At 36.9% G+C, this 23,697-nt stretch overlaps 1 protein-coding gene across 1 annotated transcript in view; it reads right to left on the reverse strand.

Moving 5' to 3' along the window:
* PDE10A (phosphodiesterase 10A) overlaps window positions 1-23,697 on the reverse strand; it is a 166,435-nt gene that overhangs the window by 14,638 nt on the left and 128,100 nt on the right. The window contains exons 8-17 of the mRNA XM_057370497.1: window positions 21,134-21,184; window positions 19,206-19,264; window positions 16,582-16,633; window positions 12,877-13,019; window positions 10,627-10,719; window positions 9,856-10,042; window positions 8,360-8,502; window positions 6,260-6,343; window positions 4,686-4,836; window positions 1,944-2,099 (exon numbers count right to left, since the gene is read on the reverse strand). Coding sequence (XP_057226480.1) covers window positions 1,944-2,099; window positions 4,686-4,836; window positions 6,260-6,343; window positions 8,360-8,502; window positions 9,856-10,042; window positions 10,627-10,719; window positions 12,877-13,019; window positions 16,582-16,633; window positions 19,206-19,264; window positions 21,134-21,184 — 1,119 coding nt within the window. The remainder of the gene's footprint in view (window positions 1-1,943; window positions 2,100-4,685; window positions 4,837-6,259; window positions 6,344-8,359; window positions 8,503-9,855; window positions 10,043-10,626; window positions 10,720-12,876; window positions 13,020-16,581; window positions 16,634-19,205; window positions 19,265-21,133; window positions 21,185-23,697) is intronic.

The raw sequence follows: 23,697 nt of genomic DNA on the forward strand, positions 1-23,697 counted from the left end.
CAGGAGCTAAAAAGTACTACTACTAGTTCTCAGAATTTAGGGGTTTAGGGACACTTGACACCCCAAATTTTCTGTCTAATTCATGGGAAGAGGCTATTTRTCCTAATATTTAAATAATTCTGGATTCTACCCTTGGGCTTTAGAAGCTGCACTCTCAGAAGGACAACTGTGACAGCTTCTGTTCAGACTACTAGAAAAGAACTGATTCTCTAAAGTGCTGACAGAAGCTGCCAGTCATGAGTGTGTCACTTAGGCTTTTGAGTAGTACGTACAAAGTGCAACTCCTAAGATTTTGTTCTTTCCCTGCTGAGCTAAAGCTAGTGAATAGAATCCTCTGTGTTCCTAAGTATGGTGTACACTAGCACTACAGGTGGATGAGCAAAGCAGCTCTAAAATTTCAAGCAGTTAAAAGTACTGCAGGTTATAAATGCAAAATTAAAACTCACTCAGATAAACTCTGAAGAGCTTGGTGAGTTGGTTTGGCTTTTTTTCTCTCAGTCCAGGAATTCAGTAAGACTTTTTGATTCCAACAAAAAACAGCAAATCCAAAAGGCTGCTCTAGTCTGCCTTTGCTGGTAATTACCACCCATGGGTGCCTCAGTAGCTGGTGTCTTGAGTCCACTCTACAGCCCTGGCCACTTATCCTCACTGACAYTGACAGCAAGTCTAGGAGGTAGCAGGGAAGCAAAATGTTTCCCTGCTTTCTTGGCAAATGGGATTTTCAATTACAACATTTCTGCCAGAAAAAATGCAAAATGGTTGGGACAGTGAAGTGTTAATGACTGAGGAACATGCTCACTGTGCACAAATTCACACGAAGAATGAACACTAAACATCTAATGCCATACCACCACTGAAGGATTCAATTACACCCTCCTACATGAAGGAGCATTCAGAGATAAAGCTTCCATTCTGTGATTAAATGTATATGATACCTAAAACCATAATCACAAGATGTGCTTCTGAATACAAGACAGAATATGTATTTTTTCCTAAAAGGTGATTACRTATTTAAGAAAATAAATATCTTCCCCTAAAAAACCAGAAAGAAAGAAAGGTTAACAATGAATTAGTGGTACAGTAGCAAGGTAAGGCTGTAACTTGAGTGTGAAGGGAAAACTAAATCTACTGAGCATGAGTATGTTATGGACTGGCAGTGGTTTCACAGGTAAGAGTTTTCACTCTTCTGAGAATTATAAAATTTTAACTCATGAGAAATTGTGTCAGTAGCACACTTGTATTTTCCCAAAAAGGGTCTTTGTTTTCTTCATTAAACATAAAGACACATGACCTCAATACTAGGAGCTCTCTTTCACAGAATATTACCTTACTCYGTTTCTTTTTTATTTCAAGTTGCCAAGTAACAAAAAAGCACAGGATAACATAATGAAATAAGTTTACAACTTTCATGCATGAAAAATTCACATTTCCTCTTTCATGCCACACATTCAATGCTCACAGAATTTATTACAGCAGGTTTTCAAGTTTCTCATACGAAGTTTTGCCAGTATTTGAATTTTTATTCAAAATTTCAGGATGGTTGAAGACTTTGTTGAAATACATTATGACAAAAAAATATATATGTAACTAAGTGAGAATATTTTTCATTTTCAAAGTCCTATTCTACATAGTCAAGGGAAAAAGCTTCAGAGAACCAGAAGCTAAAAGCTTCAAAGGCAGGCTATAAGTAAAGACTTTYAAATACACAATACTTTTTATAACTTCAAGATTTTGAAAAAGATGTGTTTTGCACTATTGTTGAATCCTTGGGTGGCTAATTGTGAAACACAGCTTGCTGTAATAAATCTTCCACTCTTCTAAATGAGAACTATAATAGAGAAATTAAACTAAGCATGCTTCAGAAAATCTACTGGGTAATGATGKGACTCCTATTTCCACCACTGGACACCAATGCACAGAACATACAATTTCAATAATCCTACCTGCAGGATGGACACAGTCTGCGAGAAGTGGTGCTGTTCCATTGTTGATGTGGAATAGAGAGCAGCTAAGGGGTGATCAAATTTCTGAAGATAGCTGTTGCTGTAACCTCTGTGATCCAGGTCATGACACAGGCATGCAACTAAAAGACCCTTTCGCTACAAAAAAATTGACACAAGCATGAAAAGCAAGATGTATTTCCTGCCCCTAGATGTCACTCTCTACCCAAAATAGAGGTTGCRTACGCTAACACTGCCTTCAAACAGCACATGTAGAAATATCCTTAAAAATGARAGAAACATGACAGTAAGGATGTGCTGAATTAAAATTCTTGGTCCCAGTTGTAATTCACGCCTTTTATATACAATGCATTCAAAAAATATTTTTGGACAATAACACACTATTGGATGGAGTCTGCTTCAGAAGAAATCTGTATTTTAAACAGTCTGTTTATCAAATGTTTACCATGTTTATTAAAACAATAAAAAGCACAGTTACTGAGGGAGAAGGAACATACAGGATATAYGATTTCCTGGTCAAGATAGGTGCACTACAGTTCATGCTAGACCTGCCTCTGCAATCCTCCTAGAGATGTTAACCAAATCCCCTAGTTGAATTATTTTTCTAGGAAGTCACTGACATGAGCCACAAATGCTGGACAATGGCAATTGCAAACAAATAAAGACAATAACTGGGGGACTTATTAATTAATCCTTAATATYCTAAGGAAATTGAGTCCCTGAAATCTCTTTTTCAAAAGGTTTTTACACAGCTTATGTGTTTGGAAAACAAATTCATTATTGCTTGTGACTCTGTCACTGTTGGCATGTGTGAAGTATCATGAAAATGTCTTCAGAGACCTAACAGTTCTGTCTTATAATTGGTTCTGATGACTGTTTAGTAAACAAGGATAAGGCTATAAAATGAAGCAGAAAAAGAACATTGATTAACCACCTATTAAGTGCACAACAACATSTAACCTGGATACTATACTAAGAAACCGACAATTCGGTGGAAAAATAGCAATTCGTGATGGAATTAAAGATATCACAAATACATAATATGCCAAAATAAGGCTGTAGCAACACTAACTGTATTTCTGATTTTGAGACATTCACTTCTATTTTGAATGATGTATTTTCTATATTGCACCTGGTGAAGTGTATTTTTAAAAAGCATATTAAAAACCCCAGGTGATGCAGCAGCACGTGTCCACATAGAYCCTCAGCAGAAGTGGAACCTTTAGGAACATAACACCTGCCTCTATCACTTGAAGTCATGCAGTAACAGCTTGTCCCAGGCTCCATGTCTCAAGGAAGGCATTCTTGTCCCAGTCCTTCAGGATTACACAATACCTAATAATGGTGCTCTCGACCTTGTACCTATTGTCCCTGCTTGGATCCCAATTCTTTAACCACTGGAAACTGCTGGATCTATTTGTCTCCAGATCAGTGTCTCCTTTACARTGTTTTATACTTCTCTTCCCATCTCTCAATCTACTGAGGTTCATGTCATCATCCCTCACCTGAGGTCAGCCCATCCCAGATCCCCAGATTTTCTTTCAGCAGTTTCCCGTATTCTTGTTGGATTCRTCTCCAGTATCAAGAAATGAGATTGCTGCAAAGTGCTGGAACATAGAYTGGGATAAGACACCCAAACAGAGGAAGGCTGGCTGGACTTTGCAGGGATACAAACTGCTTCCATCTCTCTTAACAGCTGTCTCTCTAGCTCTCCCTTTCTTTYTTACTCTGCATCTCCAAAGAGATGTGTCTTGCTACTTGAATGTTATCAGAGCTTTAAAAATTCTGAGGCTGCACTCCACAGATTTTTGTTGCTAAAGAAGTACTGATTTTTTTCCCCAAACTTGTATAGCTTTGCTAAATTTCAGCACATGCCTGGCATATGCCACTTTTGCATTTCAGTGTCAATTTCCAAGTCCCTGCTTTACAGCAGGACAAACTAGACCTTTTCAAATGAAAGATCACCAAATTCATTTTACTCTATATACTGAACAGAACTTCGATTTTTTACTAGCATGTCTCTTTAAAAGAGCCAAACAAATGTGCCTGAAATTTCCCCAAATGAATCACCTTGAGGAAGTTATCAGAGCTTGGAAAATTACAGCCCAAATGGATAGTATTTGGCAGTTACACACAACTGAAAACAGGTTTTCCCAGTCCCAAGTTTCATGTAACATTTATAAGAGACAGCACTCCCAGTTGTACCTACCATAATTTAGAAGAAAAATAAGTGACAGTTCTCCGTACTGTGCTTTAACATTCTGAAATCTTACTATTTATCTGTTCTACTTAGTGATCAATTTAAAGTTTGGCTCTTCTCCTTTACTCATCTATGTCAACCATCTCTGAAATCCTACTCCTCTACTGAGGATCTCCCAGACCTCACAGGATTCAAGATCTAGGATGTTTCCCTCCCTCAGAACAGATCTCACAGCTCATTAGTCAAAGATAGGGCTTGTAAGTGGGCAGGGAAAACCCCAAAAGTTAGACAGAGAGTTACAGCAAATCTGCCACTGCTTTTTAAGGGGCAGTACTGAAAAACATGACTAGGATTAGGTATCTGAGTAGTCCTTCCTCAAACTCTCTACTCACATCAATTCCTCCATGAAGCCCTTTACATACACTCTGCCTGAGCTGACAAAAAACTCTAGCACAGAAAACGTACTTGTACAACAACTGATAGCTCTGATGAGGTGTGGTAACTGACAATGACATGTCACCTACCTCCAGATCAGTGAAAAGGCCCTGGTTGTTCTGCAGTATGGCATACATGCAATGTGCAACAGTAACTGCATGCTTCCAGTTGTGGTAGGGCACGCGGCGATAATTCTTCTTTACAGACATAGTAAATCGGCACAGCTTTTCAAGTTCAAAGCTGGGAAGAAATTAAATTGGTCAGAGACAAGAAATAAGACCAGGAAAAACAAATAGCAGAGGAAAAAGGGTGGTCTTTGWTTTATCCTTCTTTGCTATGACTGACTCTCACTGTGGATGACTCATGGAATGACATGAAGAGTCACTCAAGTTTTGGCAAGGACAGAGGAGTTGGGTACCTGACAATGCTCTTACTTTAATCTCCTACATTCGGGAACMTAAGTCATGCTACCCAGCTCAGTCAACACAACTGCATGACCATCCCTGCTCCCAGAAACTTGAAGTGATTTCTTTCAATCACTTATTCAGCTTGAAATATAGTGTAATTCTGTATCAAATGGACAATCTGGAAACATAATTTGAGATCGAAACAGAAAATTCAGGGTTTTTTAAGCAAAGCACACAGAAGAAATAAACTTGTTAAATAGAGATGCTCCATACTGACAYTGTGAAAAGAGGAAGATTTTAATTTTCCAATACTTTTAGATTTTTTTTTCCCCATTTAGCCTAACAGAACAGAAATTCACATCTCACAATTTCTTCACTTCTCACCAAACTATATTTTGTTAAGTCCTAAATCAATGACTTTTTCCCTTATCAAAAMACAGTTTTCTTTTATTCCCACTTTTCCTCTTATTGCTGGGATTTGACTTTCTTTTTACGTTCCATGTTTTGACAGTTTCTTAGGTATATCAGGAAAGTGGTACTAATRTTCTAGTTTTGCAGTAGTTGTAAGGTGAGAAAAAAAGATTAATATCTCTGATCTATATTTAAAAATTTAGACGAATCTAATACATGGAAACAGGCAGAAATGCTTATTTCTACAGTTGTGCACTGAGAAACGTAATTATCATTCTTGGCCTTAATCTGACATTAGGAAAGCCAGAGACATATCGTCTTTCAAAAAAACTTCAAGCTTTCTTTTTTATTTCTAGAAAGTCAGACAGCGATAGAACTATTGTTTAAAGTAGYACATCATAATTCACAGAATCACAATAGTCACTTGCATCTACATTCAATCTCAACTGAATGGTTATTACACAATGGTACAGTTATAGCCAAAGGGAAAAATCATTATCTGTGACACCTCAATGTAGAATACTATTACTTTGTCCATTGCTGTATTTTGTGTACTTGAYTAAAGTAGTAAAATATCATTATTTCACAAGAACAAAAAAAATGTAGCGAGCATTTTAGATAGACGTTCCTCTAAAATCCTCCCTGGACAGGACAATTATACTTTATGTAAGAAATTGCCTTAAGGCACAACCTTACTCCAGCCTGTTTATTACAGCCCTGTACAGACCAAGCACAGTAAATAAACATCAAAGAGAATAGACCTTGAATTACAAAGTAATTACCTCAAAAATATTAATAAATAAACATATAATTAAAAATAAAGAAAGAAATTATATACTTCMTACCAGGCTGTCCCACAGGACTGGTGAACCATGTAGACAAAAATGGCAGGCCAGACGTCCTCATACGGACTGATATCAAAATGGTATCTAGTAAGAAAATTTCAGCTTAGTTAACCAGTAACCTTAGTAACTCAGTAACCTTTTCATTGTTACTAAAAACAAGTGAAAATGACCAGGAAATGCATAACCACAAAGATTCACTTCTTTCTGAATACACACATAAAACTGAATTAACAGGCTATATTTTTCAKTAATGTTAGGTTATGTATTTCTGCTAAGGTCAATGGAACCATGCTCATGGTTTCRTACATWTATGTTGGAAAAGACCTTTATGATCAAGTCCAACAGCTAGCCTTTGGCTTTGTTTACTTAACAGAAATACACACCTTTATCTAAGGATCCACAGATTAAAGTAAGAGATAAAAAAAAATCTCAGGGAAAATGAAAGGTTTCCAAGCATTCCTAAAATATTCTGGACTTTCTTCACAGGAATTGTAAGGATGATGTCTCCAGTAATATACTCACTGGCTTTTTTCCCCCAGTAATATTTGTCATGAATTGCATGAGACCTGCTCTACTTTTGATAGAAGAAAAAAATCAATTTTTATCAGCTAATAGAAACCAAGCCAAACCTCAAAAATTCCACATTTAAATACCTTTTTTTTTAATGTTTCATTTTCTGAAGACTTTTCCCCTCTCCTGATACCAATATTTAGGCCTAATTTTAGGGACTCAGGGCAGTAGACCAGCTTTTCCTTCGATTATTAATTAACCCTTTCCCTGCACTTWCTGTGCTGCAAGTCCTCTATTTCTTCTCCGTGGAACACACCTAACTACTTGGCACACTGAACAGCACAGCAGCTGCGAGAGGACTGAAGGTAGTTGAATTGCTTGGAAAATGGTTAAATGTATTCTAACTGCTTGAACTAAAGGATGCTAATATAATTTAGAATGAAACCTGTCATCTTTGCAAGTAAAATTCATTTTTGCTGAGGAGGTGGGTTATATAATATCATCTAACAAAGCACAAGAAATTCTATTGCAAAGAATAAGCTTCTATTAGGGTGTAATCCTGCAAGCTGCTAATGCTCTGGCATTCAAGCAAATCACTTCAGCATGTAATGAACTTTAACTATAAGCAGTCCCTGCTAAGCACAGGCTTTCACATCGCTCACAGCTACAACGCTCAGTTCTCAACAGAACTGAGCAAGCTCTGGAGATGAGGTTTCAAAAGGCAACTTAGATTTTGTGACTCAATCGCTGATTTTAGGTAGCTGGTTACTGGAGTCGATTTTATTGTCCTGAACCAAGAGGAGGGACTTAAAAATGTGATATAACTCCCATTGTTAGCATTGAGTTGGGACTGGCCAATAAAATACAGAGGTGCATCTTCAGCATAGAGCAGCTGAAAATAACTAAATTATGTCAGAGAAAGCCTAAAAAAGCCTAAAAGGCTTGATGGGAAGATCTCCTGCAAATTTAGGCTGCAACTCTCTACTCTAGCACCTGCGATTTGTAACCCTGGATCAACATTTTCCCCTCTTTCAATAAGCACAAGTAGATGTACAACACACACACACACACACACTCAAAACTCACAAAAAAACAAACACTCCTTACACATACACCTCAAAATCAAACCTAAAAAACACACACAACCCAGAAAATCCCAGGAACAAGTTGGGATGCATATGTTTAATTTTATAACATATCCAAGGGGATGAAATCATGCATTTAATCTTTAATACTGATGTTCCAAGTTCGGCTTCCTCTCTGGATCAGAGCTGATGTTGACTTGGGACTGTCAGAATGACAGCTCATCTCTACAAATCCTAGGCAAAAAGCAATGCTTAAAGCAACTACTGTAGCTGCCCATGCCTGTGGAAAAATTCTGAGTGTGTATAATTTTATATCTTTGATAGATAACTTTTGTTCACAGGTCATTAAATATAACTAAGTGTAAGAAAGGCAGAGATAAAACCCCCATGATATGGCAGCAGTTCAATAACAAAAGCTCTTGCTCCAAAAAATTCCACCACAAATAGGTGAAAAAAAAATTTAACAGGCTATATACAACTGTTTCTATATTATAAAAACACTTACAGCTCAATTTCTTTACAAACATGTGGAGGCAGTGTACAGTGCATAAGGTTTTGCCACTCTTCTGCTGTACAAACACTATGGTAGGATAGCTTCTCCATCGTTACACGGTAAATACACTCGGAATGACGAATTCTGTGGTACATCTGAAAAAGAGAAGTCATGCATGAATGTGAAATTTTAATACAGAAAAAAAGTAATTTCCTGTATTCAAGCACTGATTATTGAAATACACATCTGCAAAAATGATAGTGTTTTTGGCTGCACAACTTCGCACATTAGAAAAGTGACAGATTACACTGAATTCAGTGGCTCTGGAAAAACAGGCCTTTTATCACATCATTCTGCTTCTACTCACTGGGGTAAATATCTGAGGCTTGACTGACTTTTCACTACATGTGAGCCCTCCCAAGAAAAAGAATCAAAGTTCAGGAACCAGAACCAGAGCCAAGTCCCTTGCAAAATTCTGGCAGAAAGCCTAAAACAGGGCACAATTCATAATTCCTACTGCATGAATTCTATTAATTGGTGCAACTTACTGCTATCCATGCACAGTAAAAAGGATGTGAGATGTTTATCATACCTACAGTTACTCTGCAGTATGAAAAATTCGTGCAGTTAATTACTGAGAGGTTCAGACAGCTATTACAGACATGGCACAGTTTGCAAGCAAGTGAGGACATAACAATGTAGGAGTAAAACAATCCCCTGGGCTCACACTCAACTGAGTGTGCAGAGTCCCAAGTGCAATTTATATGCAGGCCATTTTACCCACTTTGACCCATGTGACACAAATTGAGGCAACTGTCAATAAAATTTGCTGCCCCACTGTATCAATAGCATGATATTGGTAAAATTACTTAACCTAAATCACCAGAGTTAACTGCTGCTGCATTGTATCTTACATCCCATGAATATAACAAAGTTCTTCTGCATTGCATTTTAATTGAATTTATTGCATTTTTATACTTATATACTAATGATCATTACATTGCTTATGTTTCCTACAGGAACAGTAATTTTTGAGATGATAAAGGATTTGAGGACAAAATAGCAATCCATTCTTATCTGGAAGTATGGATAATTGTAAGTATATATCACATCATATTGGTGTATATATTGATCTTTGAGTATTAAGCATATGGAACTGAGAGAATATATAACACCTCCAACCCCCAGACAAATTTATAAAACATGCAATCGAACTTCATTTAAAGTAAACAAAAATTATACTTTCTAGTGGAAAAGGGAAGATGGATATCATTCACATTTCAGAGCTCACATTTTCAGTTTAGAGATACAAAACTGATGTATCCAGGGTATGGTTATTTCAAATTCAGGGTATGGTTATTTCAAATTACACCCCTATCATCCTCTTAAAATAGAATTATTCACCAAGAAATTCAATGAAAAAGGCTTATGAATCATTTTAATATTCTGTAACATCAAAATACTTAAATATTCTCAGTATAACTTACAAAACTGTAAATAAAACTTACATTTGCACAGTGTAAGGCTAAAGCACAAAAGACTGCAAACATTTTAAAGTTGTTCTCATCAGTTTTAGAGAAGGCACTTCCACTTATTTTGTTCACCATCTGCACAACACCTATTACACTTCCTCGGCTTACAATAGGCATGCACAGGATATTTCTGGTTGTGTAGCCTGTGTAGAGGTCTACTTCTCTGGAGAGCCATAAAGGAGAAAGAATAAAGAGAAAAGAGTTAATATTATTGATTGATATCTATTCCTTGATTCTCAGAAATGTTGATGTACAACACATTGAATCGTTTTAAAGTAGACATAATTAGCACCTGCAAAAATTTCACCRTCAAAACCCTCAAATATTTTTATCTTCTGTGTTGTACTTAAAACTTTTTAATCCTTTAATATCTACTTGCAAGATGAAGAATTAATATGGCCTCAAACACAGAGTTAAAAAACATTCAGATATTCTTGGGCATGCTATTTATTAGTGAACTGGTTTTTCTTCCCTTGAACTAATGAGATTGCAGGGAGACTAAAAATGAAAAATGGCAACAATCTAACTAAATTTTTATCCATTACATTAATATTTGATAAAAATAATACCTTTTATTTGCATCTTAAAAACATCTCTGTTGGCTAAAACATTTAAATAAATATCTGTAAGTTGTCTCCTCATCAGAGGATCACAGCTCCATGAATGCACCTGAATATGAAATTTAAGTAGAAATTTTATGTAAAAGGTTTGATGAGCTATCTTCCCCTCCCATGAACAACATCCTACCTGTTAAAGCGTGGGTCTGCATAGGCATCAGGGATGTTAAGGACTTCTCCTGTTCTTGCCACTTGACCAGCTATTCCTTTTTCTATAGAAAATCTGGGGGAAATAAAAATGTGTATTAGCCACAATATGGAAAACACATTTTTCCAGTGGAGTCTGTCTTGGGCACAGTAAAGGGTGTTCCCAACCAGCGCCATTTTGTTGCTTTGAGGAGAAAAACTTTACATCAAGAAGTAGTATACATAATAAAATAMAAAAGCACATCCTAACAGGTTCTTTCTGAAAACATTTTACATAGCTACATGGTATAATATAAAACATGCCACAACAGGACCACTTTAATGACAAAAATTCAGAATCTTCAATAACCCTTGGGGTTATCCCTAACAAATATAACATCTGTACAGAAACTGAGACTCGTGTTTACATTTTAAAGGTATTGATTTTATCATGACTTTTACATTTTCATTGTTTCTTTCGACACAACAAAGGCAACATGGAGTTTGTTCCTCTGGGTGGGGGTGTGTGTGTGGATTTGGTAAAAAAACCTTTGGAAAAAGACCAGTGGAAATTTCATAGCTAAATATTATATGTATCTGCCATACAGCCTTTGGAATTACTAGCTTGTTTCATGACAATCAAACAACGCAATGGTACTAACTGCATCCCTTAATCACCACAAGGATGTTACAAACAACAAATATATTCCTAATTTGTATCAGAAAAATCTACAAGCCTGTCTTGCAAGTCAATAGTTTTCAATACTTTGACATAAAGCAGTTATGACATACAAGCAGAAGATAATTTATGCAGAAAAATACATAGAATCATATATGGAGCTCTCTGAAGTCTAAATGCACCCTGAGAGTACCCTGGTGCCTGGTGCTGAAGTTAGTGATAGAGCTGTCAGAATTTCACCCTGCACACCTGACTTTAAGTTAGATTTTCCTGTTGCTTCTTATGATAGGTACATCACACCAAGGCTCCTTGCTGATGACTCAGTCAGTGTCACTTTCTTGCAGATATTTAAGTTGCACTTCACTTTCAGTACACAGTACCCGTGAAATGGCTCACACTCTTGCACTTAGAATCAACATTTCAGTAACATACAGAAAAGACAGAAAGATATAAGCAAGAAAAACAATTGTCAAGAAGCAGTATGAAAGCACATGTTAAAGCAGGCCAGCTTCTTTAATTTACACCACCTCCTTGCTTGTCAGTACGCAAATTGCACCAATTTTGACTCCTTCCATTCTCACTCACACAATGGTAAGTGGGAGTAAGTTTGTCTAAAGGAGTTTTAGTGAAGACATGAATCACATCTCATATTGGCCCAGAACTTTAAAAGTATAAGGAGGAAATGAAAAGAAGTTCTGATAAAAATCAATGCTGAATATTTTAGGAAAATTTTAGTGCAGGATATGAAGTCATACACTTCCTTACTTTCAAGAAGCTGAAAATTTGAAAACGGTGTGCCTTTCACAATCTTAATCTGGATCTATTAGGAATTCATAATTTTTGAAAAGTGAAAAACCCTATATTTACTTTGTTGTTTAGCCTCTCATTAAAAAGGTGCATAAGTGTAAAATTAGGTACCTATGACATGAAGCAGAAATACACATAAATTTTAGTCAGAGAATCTTGTGTAGTCATTATCAGTCAACATACATTTTCAAATTCACCACTTAAAGCATCCTTCAGTATCACAATTATTTAAAACTTTGAAAATAATCTAAATTCACATGAGAAAAGTAGAATTAAATTATTGAACTTGAAATCTTCAAAACCAATGACCAATTCATATTTGATTCTACATTTGCCTAATCCATTCACARACACAAATTGTGGTTTCCTTGCTTTGGATGTCCTTGAATTGCACAAATTGCAATTCCTCTTGGGAACCCTCTTGGGAAAAAAAGTCCCAAACTGGCAGACTATGGATTAGGTGCACTATTACCTGCACCTTTACCTACCTCAGAACACCTCTGTTTTTTTCCCAACATGATTTCCAAAAGGACCGCCTCCGGAAGACGGCATTTCCAGGAGTGACGTTATAGCTTCAGAGACGTTGTTTCGATGGCACTGCAATGTCATTCCCAGAAGTACTACCTTCTGGAGGCGGGTCCTGGTGGGAATGATATCACAGTATGACAAGTATTGTCAGGGTACCTGCAGATAGGCACAGAAACTGGGTAATAAAATGCCTGCACATCCGTAGTTATAATGAAACTGCACTCTTCTGCTAGTTCTTACCTTATCTCTTTGGTCTTCTTGAAGACAGGTTTTCCATCATTTTCTTCTCCAATATCAAAAAGGTCTGAATACAGCTCCTTATTTTTGTGGTCGACCTGGAAGAGTGCACACCTATCTGCATTCACCAGGTTTTTTGCATATATCTACAGAACAAAAAAAAACAAAAACTAGAGTTAATGGTCATGAGTTGGATTATCTTCAGTCATTTACCTGCTAAAAACATACAGCCCTGTACAATAAAAGTTTTAAGAGGCTATCCAGTATATAGATCTCTTTGAAGGASCAATCTTTTAGGATGTAATTCAAAAAGAAAATCTCAAATTCAATTTTTTTTTTTTTTTTGTAAATGAAAGTGTTCTCTTTGAGAAATGCAGGAATATCTCCAGMGGCCTGAAAGTTTGCTAAAAGAAAATGGGCTTTCCTATTTAATTGTTTTTCAAGGCTTTTCAAAATGGTACTTTTCCTCCCTCTATGTTTAGATACGATCTATCCTTACTTGATTTTAAACAGATCAGTTAGAGCAAGACCTAAGAACAATTTCAGCTTTTTGCCTTCATCTTCAATACCAATGTATTGGTATTGAAAATCCAGCGAAGACAGACATAACAGAGAGGGTAGTATTTGCTTCTAAAAAAGCTAAGTGTGCCTGTAATACATAAAAACCAACAAATGATCCTTGTGGGTTCCTTCCAACTCAGAAATATTCTGACTCTGATTCTGTCAGTATAGAGGTATCTTTATGGATTGTCATATGCAGAGGGACAGGAAATGGCTGCACTCTCCTAATTTCAAGGACAGYACCTGCACAAGAGCTGAGGCTTAGAAATTCTCCATGAACTAACCAAAGCTACCAGCCACAGCCAAGGAAGTACCACAGTACTTGCACGCTCTCTATATTACTTTGAACCAAATAGTTTTATCTCAGCAAAAATGTCTCCCAAGGGCACTGACTGTCAGAACAGAGTCTTGTCCTGGGAACACAGCAACTCTTCACTGAAGTATTTTTCAGACATACAGCGGTCTTTCTGAGAAAAACAGTTAAGAGTGAACCAAAACCCAGGATCAGTGTACTAACTTAAAATGCCAATTTGGGGGTACAAGAGCCTGCTCTACCCAATTCAGAAGGTCTCCTATGTTTCTTATCTATTCAGAAAGTACAGTAACTGCATGGTCGAGTTACAATCTGAGGTGGATCCCACTCCACTTTGTATTTCATTCCACCTACCTAGTCATTCAGCTACAGAAAGAGGCTGACCACATCTTGGTGTGCAACGCATGCAGGTGGCACTTCTTAAGGATTCACAAGATTTCCATATGAATGATCTCCCCCACCCCTTTTCTCTTGTCTTCCAAAAACAAAAACAAAACCATAAAGTATTACATTTCTTACTACTGCAGATGGACAAATGTTAGACCTTGGCAGAAAAAAAGAACAAACTCTTTGAGATGAAAAAACATTATTTGAGAGATTTTAGTACTCTGTCATATGAGGGGAACTGCACAGAAAGCACCTAGACCAACAACAAAACTTAGAGGACCCTCCCATACAGACAGAAGACACGTCTGGGAAGATTCTGTTGTCTTCTACTCCATTTATTCAATTGGAGCAATAGAAAGTCAAGGGGACTGCAAYCTAAGAGATAAGATTTTTGCAATTTTCCCCCCTTAGAGCATTAAGAAATTTAAAGATCTCAACCACTTGGACTGTTTATTCACTTGCTCCAAACAGAGTGAATAGAAATTGTCAAAAGGACAAGGGGTCCAGTAAATGCATCCATTCAGATAGTGTAACTGATTTCTTTATAAAATCAACAGCACAGAGTTGATTTTATACAATTAATCTTTTGTGGTTTCAAGCATATGACTMAAGAACTTACCTTGGTCATGACTCATGCTTTTCAAAAAAGATTACTTAAACAGTACTAATTGCAAACAGTAAATGGGATGAGAGAGTTTTACTTCTCTAAATCCCTTGCTCAAATCCTGACCAGTGGTTAAAGGAGCACATAAGTGCAAGAAGTATGTYTGGTGCTGTCAATAGAGAAGCCAGAGAACATTTTTTGCATAAGCTGCTTGTAACTATTCAAGCATATTGGCAAGAAAATTGGTAAAGCAACTTGAACTTTTACTTCCCCTCCTTGCACTCAGATTCAAAAACTCCCTCACATCACTTGCTTTGCTGATGAAAGCTTTTGATGAAAATAAAAATGAAAAGAATGGAAAGAAACACCCATATTTTTTTCCTGATTATTTCAGGAACAAATCAAACCATAAGCATAATCACCAAAGGGGGAAGTAGAGAGATGAAACTGAGYTCTGTTCTTTTCTCACAGTGAGACACAGACTAAGACACATAATGATAAAATCAYGCTCCAATAAAATGGCAATGAATGTACAAACACATAATTCAGTTAATTGGCTCCAGAAAGAGACAACAGCTACAGCTTAAAAGGAAGCTGAGTATGAAACATCACACAGGTTAAAATACAGGATCATGATGCAGCCAAGTGTTGGAAAAGATGAMAGAGTAAGCATATTTTACTGCCAATTGTGCTTTCCACCAGATCTCTATTCACAGGGATATGAAGAATATCAATATTTGTTCTCAATGCCATATGTTATGTTATACCAGTTCTTTTAAATGGTAAGCTATTTTTAAGCAGTTCATTTAAAYTGGAAAAGTCAATGTTCAAAAATGTGTCCTATGTGCAGAATTCTTGACTGTGTACTAACYAGAATAACACAAACACTGCAGAATATTTTCCATTCCTGATTCAAGTTTCTAAATAAAACCACTTTAATGTTGTTTGCATTCTAACTTTGCTGTCTTTGAATAGTCTAGCTAAGAATATCACTTTGAAGACCAGGGCACATATCAGAGTACCGTTGGAAAGCAATTTTTTGAATGCGCAGATTTAAACAACGTTATCACAGACTTGATTCAGGTTTATACTTGGAAAAAAAAACTGCAGAATGCAATGAATGTGCATAAAGCTAAAAAGTGTAATTCACATATTGAACACTTAAAACATGTTATAAACAACCAGCTCATGTGCATTTGTTAACACTATTCAGGAAAYAATTCTGGATTCAAAATTGATTTAGAAACGCATACATTGCTTTCAAAGAGTACTTTAACTCACTAATTAGCTATTTCAGTGGAAATAGCTAACCACTTGGCTTTAGTGATTTTTATGAAACATTGACTGACTGTTGCTCTGGTTATGAGTGTAGTTTAGCAATGTCTTACACATCTCATTCACCAACTGGAAAAAATACTCTAGGAGTATAATATTTGATCTCTATCCCTTGCTACAGGCAGTAACTTCTTCAGCAGTGTTTTCCAGCRTGTAGCAAATGGAATTTAGGAAGAAGGAATCAATAAAACATGCTGAAATGAAAAGAAATCCAGAAGYYTTTCTGTTAAAATTTTCAAACTTTCTCTGAAACACAGCAGGAACTATTTAGTTCAGAGATAGTCATTTCAAGTTTCATTACTTGTGAAAGCTGTGAATGGAAGTTGTTGCAACAACGAAAAATGAAGGTGACCTTTCCCACCTTTTCTGTATATGTTTATAATGTTTGTACTATGTGCTCACTACAAACAGCTCATATCTTTCAATGACAAAACATCTTCAAGGGAAGGAGAATGAAGGGCTTTAATAACTACAATTAATAAACTTATAAGTGAAAAAAACMACTTACCATTATATGTTCAAGTAGAGAATCTATTGCAACTATATTATCAAAATACGTTCTGCAGAGAAAGAGAAGTCAATAAACATTGGTATTCCGTCAAACAACTTTCACATGGGTGTCAGGGGCTCTTCTTCACTACAGCAGAGCCAGAAAAGGTGAGGACAAAACACTGCACCTTGAAAATCACTGACTGGCTTGATACAGCACAAGGGCATGAAGAAACAGTCCTTGCTCTGCTCTCTTAAACCAGTATTCTACAGAATTGAGAATATTCTTTATTACGTATAGAACCTTCTCTGTAAAAAAGGAAGAGCACCAAACATYGCCTGCCATGAACTGGAAAGGCTCSTGCTGAGCAACACCAAGAATGCATCAAAATGCTTTGACACCTCTAACGCATTGCAATTTTAAAAGCAGAAGCGAAAAGGAAAAATAGTAAAATTAAAAAAAAAAAAAAAATCAATTTCTTTCAAAAGATCAAAATATCTCATTAGGTTTASCCATATTATGTACTGAGAACTGAATAAAACTATGAATGTGGATCTAAATCTACCTCATATCATCCAACCCTTAACACATTTTTAAAGGCAACATTTCAGGCAACTATAAATTCCAGTTGAAGTTGAAGAAAGGGAATGATCTTGTAACTTCAAAAATAAAAAAGAATCTCAATGTCACAGCAAAGCGGTAACTGTTCAAGGACAGTCAAGAACATTGAAAGATAAAGGTCAAATTTATTAGCAAAAGAAGTCTAAATCTTCCACATGCCGAGTCWTAATAACCCTTGGATTACAATGTTCCTGGCAGATGAAAGGAATTGTCCCGTGGCCTTGAATATATACACAGCTCAGTTCTGTTTGGGCCCAGGGGAAAGAAGTCTCACTATACAAGTGAAGAAGTCTCAATATACGAGTCTCACATTGTCAGAGACGTGAAGAGGTGGAGCACTGCATACTCTGCCCTTTCTAAAATGTTACAGAACATGTCCCAGTGMCATTGCACACCAACAATATCCTCACTGAATGGCAATGCTCCTTCCATGTCAGAAAAGGTACACTTCTAAGAGGAAACTAATTATTTTCCTGCTATTACAAGTCTTTGCCTACATGAAGTTCATAAAGATATTATTACATGATATCCCACTTTTGTGCCTTAAAACATAGGCTTTTTTTGTTGAKACTAAAAATTGCTAGCAATTGATAATGCTGTATGGAATTATTTTCTTATGGAAAGGCATAATAAATATTTGCGGTATTTATTGTCAATTTTACCTTAAAAATGCAAAACAATTACAAAGGTCTTAAAAACCTTCTCAGTAGTATGCCAGTCCATGAAAAAATTGCCAGTCCATTCATCTGGGTAGATAATATGGTTTTTTGGTAAACTAGTTCAGTGTGGATGTCAGTAACACAAAAGCACTGTGGAAAGGAACGTAATGGTGCAAGACACAGAAAGAGTTCCCTTTGGGAGACATGTTCTGAATTATGCTGAAATTAAAAAAAAAAAAAGGTCATCCTGAAGAAAAAAAGCTAGGAAAAACATCTGGATACAACCAGCTTGCCCTCTTTCAAGGGGCAGACTCCTCCCTGTGGTTTATCACTCCCCATTCCAGCTGGGTCAACATGGCTGCCTATATTCCTGAGTAATGGCATAGGAATCTTGGACATCCTCTAATCTCATCAGTTTCAGAATTGTTCATCAAGACCCACAGAAGTGCTTGTAGCAAAAATCCGAGACATCTCATTTTTCCACAGTATCATCAGTACTTTGTGATGCACTTTAAAATTCTTCTACCAACATTTCRCAAAACACTGTTAAACACCCTAGACTGATTTACCAAAAGTACAGCTCTGATTTGTCTTTTAATTTATTGGTTTCCTTTCCTATTTGAAGATCCTAGCAGCAATGACAAACAAAAAGAGATGACAGAACAGCAGATCACCTAAGACACTAAACTGATTTTGCAAGTGTAAGCTCAAKCTTTCACACTCTTTTTGTGCTTTCAAATTAATCTTGCCTTATARTGACAAGAAATTAAAAGCAAACATATTACATGCTGTCAAACTCTTTGAAAATTAAAACAGAGCCTTCAGAAGATGCAGGGGAAGAACAATCATGTGGCAGCCCTGATTCTTCAAAGATTTAACTCTGAAGTCCCTGTATTTATGCATACACGCATGCATGTCCAAAAGATTGATGGGGAGAGAAGAGGGGAAGCTGAAGCATACTAACTTCCTTTAAAGGCCTTTCAAAAATTCTAAAATTGCCATGAGACAGAAAGCCTATCTGTCGCTTCTCAAAAGATGGCAACGTTGAACTCTGACAAAAGAGATGGGAAAAAAGGGGGAAAAACTCCCATGCAAAGAATAAAAAATTCTGAAAGCTATAAATGAATCTMACATTTTGTTCTGCATCACCAGGACCAAAAAAWWTTTTTGAAAGATATACACTACTGCYACATGTCAYTTATTCTTGTCCTGTGCTGAAGTTTGCTCAGCCTCAGTAGTGTGCCTTTGCATCTCCTTGTGAGCTACAATGAGAAGCTTCCACTGCTGCTACTGAGTGAACACAGAGCCACGTTAGAAGAGCTCATAAAAAACTCAWGAGATTATCTTGCAAATCACACTTACTTCGATACATCAAGCAAGAAGTCATTCAGCTCAGTCTGCTTGGCAAGGCCCCGGCACACCTGGAAGCACAGATTATAGAACCATTTGCTCCAGAACACTGATATTAGAGGGAAATTGAAGTCACATCCCTTTAATTTGTATGAAAAAAAACCCCACTGTTACTGTGTGTAGAAATATATATATATTTCTATATATATATGTATGGTACAGCACTGTATAAAATTAAAAACTGAATTTGTGTGCTGGGTTTCAATCTTAGCTATCTAGCTGCTGAGTTAAAACTGTGAAACRCAAGTAAAATCTTTCCTAAGACTCATTGAAAGCAGTTGGTTGTTACACTTGTTCATGCTGTCTCAAAGGCTGTCACTGAATGTGGTTATGGAATCAACATTTCCTTATCCAGACCCTCAGATCTTCTGAGAATGTCAAATATTTTGTTTCCCTTTTTCCTTACCACAGTTTTACCACTTTTTTCCAGGCTGCAAAGTAGCATGTAGACACAACTGTAGACTGACATCAGGCAAGTTTAACTAAGCTAAGCAGCAGATGATATATGCTCAGCTTTGGGAGAAATCAGCATGAATATGAATACAAAAAAATAGTATGCATATTTCTTTTTAGAAGCAAAATGTTAGATGAAGCAATGCTTTCAACTGTATTTTTACTTCACCTATTTTCATAYTCTGTATCTGAAGTACAATTGTACATCTGTATATTACTAGAGGTCAAAATAAGAAAACAAGCCTCTACTGCTCGTACATTTTAGACACACAAAATTATCACTTGGAACTACTAACATCTTTCATCTGCGCAATGCAGACACAAAATGCCAGATCAAAATTCTTGCACTCTTCTCATGCAAAAACACTTGGGAAGAAAAAACCTTCTGCTTAGAAGAAGAGAAATAAAAATGATCAATGGACAAATTTGAACTTAGCTTTCCATGTTGTGTTTTGTTAGATGTGAAAGGCTTCTCAGTTAAGGAGAGAATGATTCTTWCACAGGCGAAGCTACAACTGCATGCAATTGCAATTCCACTGGTGTACAATAATCTATGCCAGCTAATTCTGCCTAGATGTGAATGACCACCCCAAAGCCAGTGACTTTCAGCACCAAGGCAACAAACATCAGAGCCTAGAAAAGAAAAGCAGAAAACTTTCTGCACATCTTCTGACAAGAGTATGAAAGACACCTTGAAAAAAAGAACGTCATGATTTTCCTCCTGTGAGTTGACAGAAGAATCTATTTTGGCGTCTTCTCTGAGCTGACAGAATATGTTTAGCTTCAGTGTTACCATCTTCTGCTAGCTGAAGTAACAAAACCTATTAGCAAAGCTGCTGGGGTTTGCTAGAGCAGCTTGACACTGTGTGAAGCTCCATTAGGCACCCAGCTAGGGACAGCAGGAGGCATCCTTAGTGGCAGTAGTTACAGGACCATGAAGCAGCTAGCGAGGATGGCTTAAAATAGGCTCTGCTAGCAACACCTCATAATTTCAAACTGAATACCAAAGCAGGAGGAAAGGGACCAGTCAGCCTAGAAGTTGCCTTTCCACATGAAAAAAAAACCAAACCAAACCAAACCAAACAAAAAAAAAAACCCCAAAAAACAAAAAAAAAGCCCAAAAAAACCCCACAACCCCTCAAACCTTCAAAGTTGTTAAAAATCTAATTTAATCATTATTTATCTCCTTTGTTCAAATTCTTTTCCTTAAGTACAAATGTTGTTATTTGATCCGTGATTGCAAGTGAGGAAAACTAGTACAACGAACACCAAAAACGTTGGCATATTCTTCCAGSTTCAAGTAAGGGGCTTTAATCAATGCTTTAGCAGTGACCTCCACTCAAATCTGATCACCATCCATGCTCCTACTAAATAAGTTCTGGAAGACAAGTCACACAATGAAAAATTGAAAAACCACTCACACTTACTTGTACTTGATGTATTGCTACTGAAGCCCATGCAAGATTTGCTGTTGCAACCTGAAACAAAAGAGAAGAAACTCTCTCTGAAGTAACCTTGAAAACTTCACATGGGTTGCAAGCCTCTTTTCTCTGTCTGCCTGTTAAGTAAATTGTCTGAGCTGTTTTAGACAGGCAGGCAGTAACAATTTGTGGGAAGACTGTTATTTTGCAAAAGTCTCAGTGTACTTRTGAGTCTTTCAATTTTAGAGCWTAGCAATACTCTTCAGAAGCAGAAWTGGGCACCCATCAGCTCAGAAATACRACATCTAAACAAACATACCATAGGCTGAGGGTTTAAAAATGACACTGTTGAAAGGCATCTGCCATAGAAATAAAATATTCCTCAACAGCTTTCTGGGGCTGTACCTCTTCAGCAATTGCTACTTCCAGCTGTGAACAGGCACTGTTTCTCTCATTACTGTTTTGGTGGCAGAAGAATCAGACCTGATCCCTCAGCTCAAGACTAGTGTTTGAAGTATGACAGTTTCCAGGCAACGTTTCAAACAAATGTCATGTACRCTGCAGCTAGCTGTGATGTGCTACCATGCATAATCTCCTGTCCTTGAAGCACAGGCGTTTTACAGGAACMCAGGGAACAGAAGCACAAGTGGACAGCTTTTGTATACCCTCTTAAGGTATCTTTTTATGATTTTATATTTTGAAACAGAACACTTTGCACACATTTAAAAAAAATGGCTAATGGTATCCAAAGGCTTTCTGAAATCTGAAAACTAAAAGAACGCTTTAGAACACGTGGAAAGTGACCTTAAAATATTTTTAATTTACTAATAAAATACTTTCATTTAGCAGCCAGTTTTTTTCCAAGTAGAACATTCATGAACTTTAGCTACAGAAGGTGCTTCATATAACATAAAATATTCATCTTTTCACAAAACAATGCATGTCAGACCTATCTGAATTGTAGATTGATTAATGTAATAGSACTGTTTTAAAAATTAAAGACACTGTGCTGCAGAATTAATGAAGCCTGGTTTTGTATGAATGGCTGTTCTTTGTTCTCTGAGCAAGGACACTGGCACYACCACACTAATCTAGCCCCTATCCTGACCTCTGTCTGCTGGTGAAAATATACAAGGTGTGACAACAAGTTGAAGCAACACTGACTACCCAAATAACAGACACAAATGAACACCAAATCAATGCTAGAGTACTTAGCTTACTAATGAACAAAATACACACTTGACAAATACTGCTGCTGTTTTCCTTCTTTGGGAGGACTAGTTTTAGTGTCTCTTGCCTGAATATTTTCTGTCCTTTTCACACAAATAATTCCTGTTCAGTACAGCTAAACTGCACCGTGGTGGATCTCACACCACTGTTGAGACAACACACCTGGCTAGAACTCACTCCATTTTGTCCTAAACTCTGTGTTCAGGTTCCCTTCCCTGGGGGAGTGTGCACACAGAAATGAACAGGGCATTCATCTTTACATGAGAGACATCTTAACGGGGACATAGCAGGGATCCTCACCCAGACATGAGAGCAAAGATGCATTTCTGACACCTTTAGTGCATCAAGGGCCTTTGCGACATCTGCTCCATTTCCAAATTAATTTGTATTTGGCTAGCAGCTCATAGCTTTGGATTGACCAATGGATATGTATGGACAGCATAGCTACACAGGCCTTATATGAATACAGTAAAACATGCAAAATAACCATGGAAAGGAGATGAGTATGAACAGGAATATCTGCATGGGGGAGCATCAGAAATTTTAAAAAAGCAGAAGAGAGCTTTATGAGCGTCACTTAGATTGRCAGGTCATCCAGGTACCAGCACTGCTATACACAGTTTCTAAGAACATCTAAGTCAGGAGACAAAGGACAATGAGTAAACCTTGACAACTCACAGAGATGGGGCTCAMTAGAGAGACAAAATCTATCAGCTTCTAAAGGCTAAAGAAAAGTTGAACCAAAACCAGCATGTCTGTCAACCTAGAAAGAAACCAGGAGACCATAAGGACTCAGCAGACAGCATCCCTTGTACTCCTGTTGCAAGGAATTCTGGAGGGACTAGCTGGATACTTGTGTCTTTGTACATGATTCTTGGAAATACCACCTAGACATACACATCTTGGTGCTGTAGAGTGTGTAGCAGTAAAAATGTGAATGCAAAGATCGGAAATCTCTTTTACTTTACTTTTGGTTTAAAATAAAATCACTTTSCCCTCCTGTGAAACCCAGCTTTGAGAAACTGTTGACAAACTGTTGCTATGACATTGYAACACTATGCTTTGCAATAGGGCTCATTTCTTGAGAAGCTGCACCAAAAAGTGAACTAAAATAAATTTTAAAATCTTACAATAATGTAAAATAAAACCTTACTGGAAAGTTAAGACCGAGAATTCAGGATAACAAAGCAGTGTCTTTTTTTATACAAAGTAATTTTTGTTATTGATGTTTGATTTACACTTATATTTCATTTGCCTGCCCTGCATTAACTTCTCTAATAACTCCAYATTGAGTTTATAATCAATAAAGAAACCTTGAATCTGTTTATCCACAAAAGAAC

Source organism: Malurus melanocephalus, unplaced genomic scaffold (genome assembly GCF_030028575.1).
Source record: "Malurus melanocephalus ecotype Western Australia unplaced genomic scaffold, MMel_1.1 scaffold_5, whole genome shotgun sequence".
NCBI lineage: Eukaryota > Metazoa > Chordata > Aves > Passeriformes > Maluridae > Malurus > Malurus melanocephalus.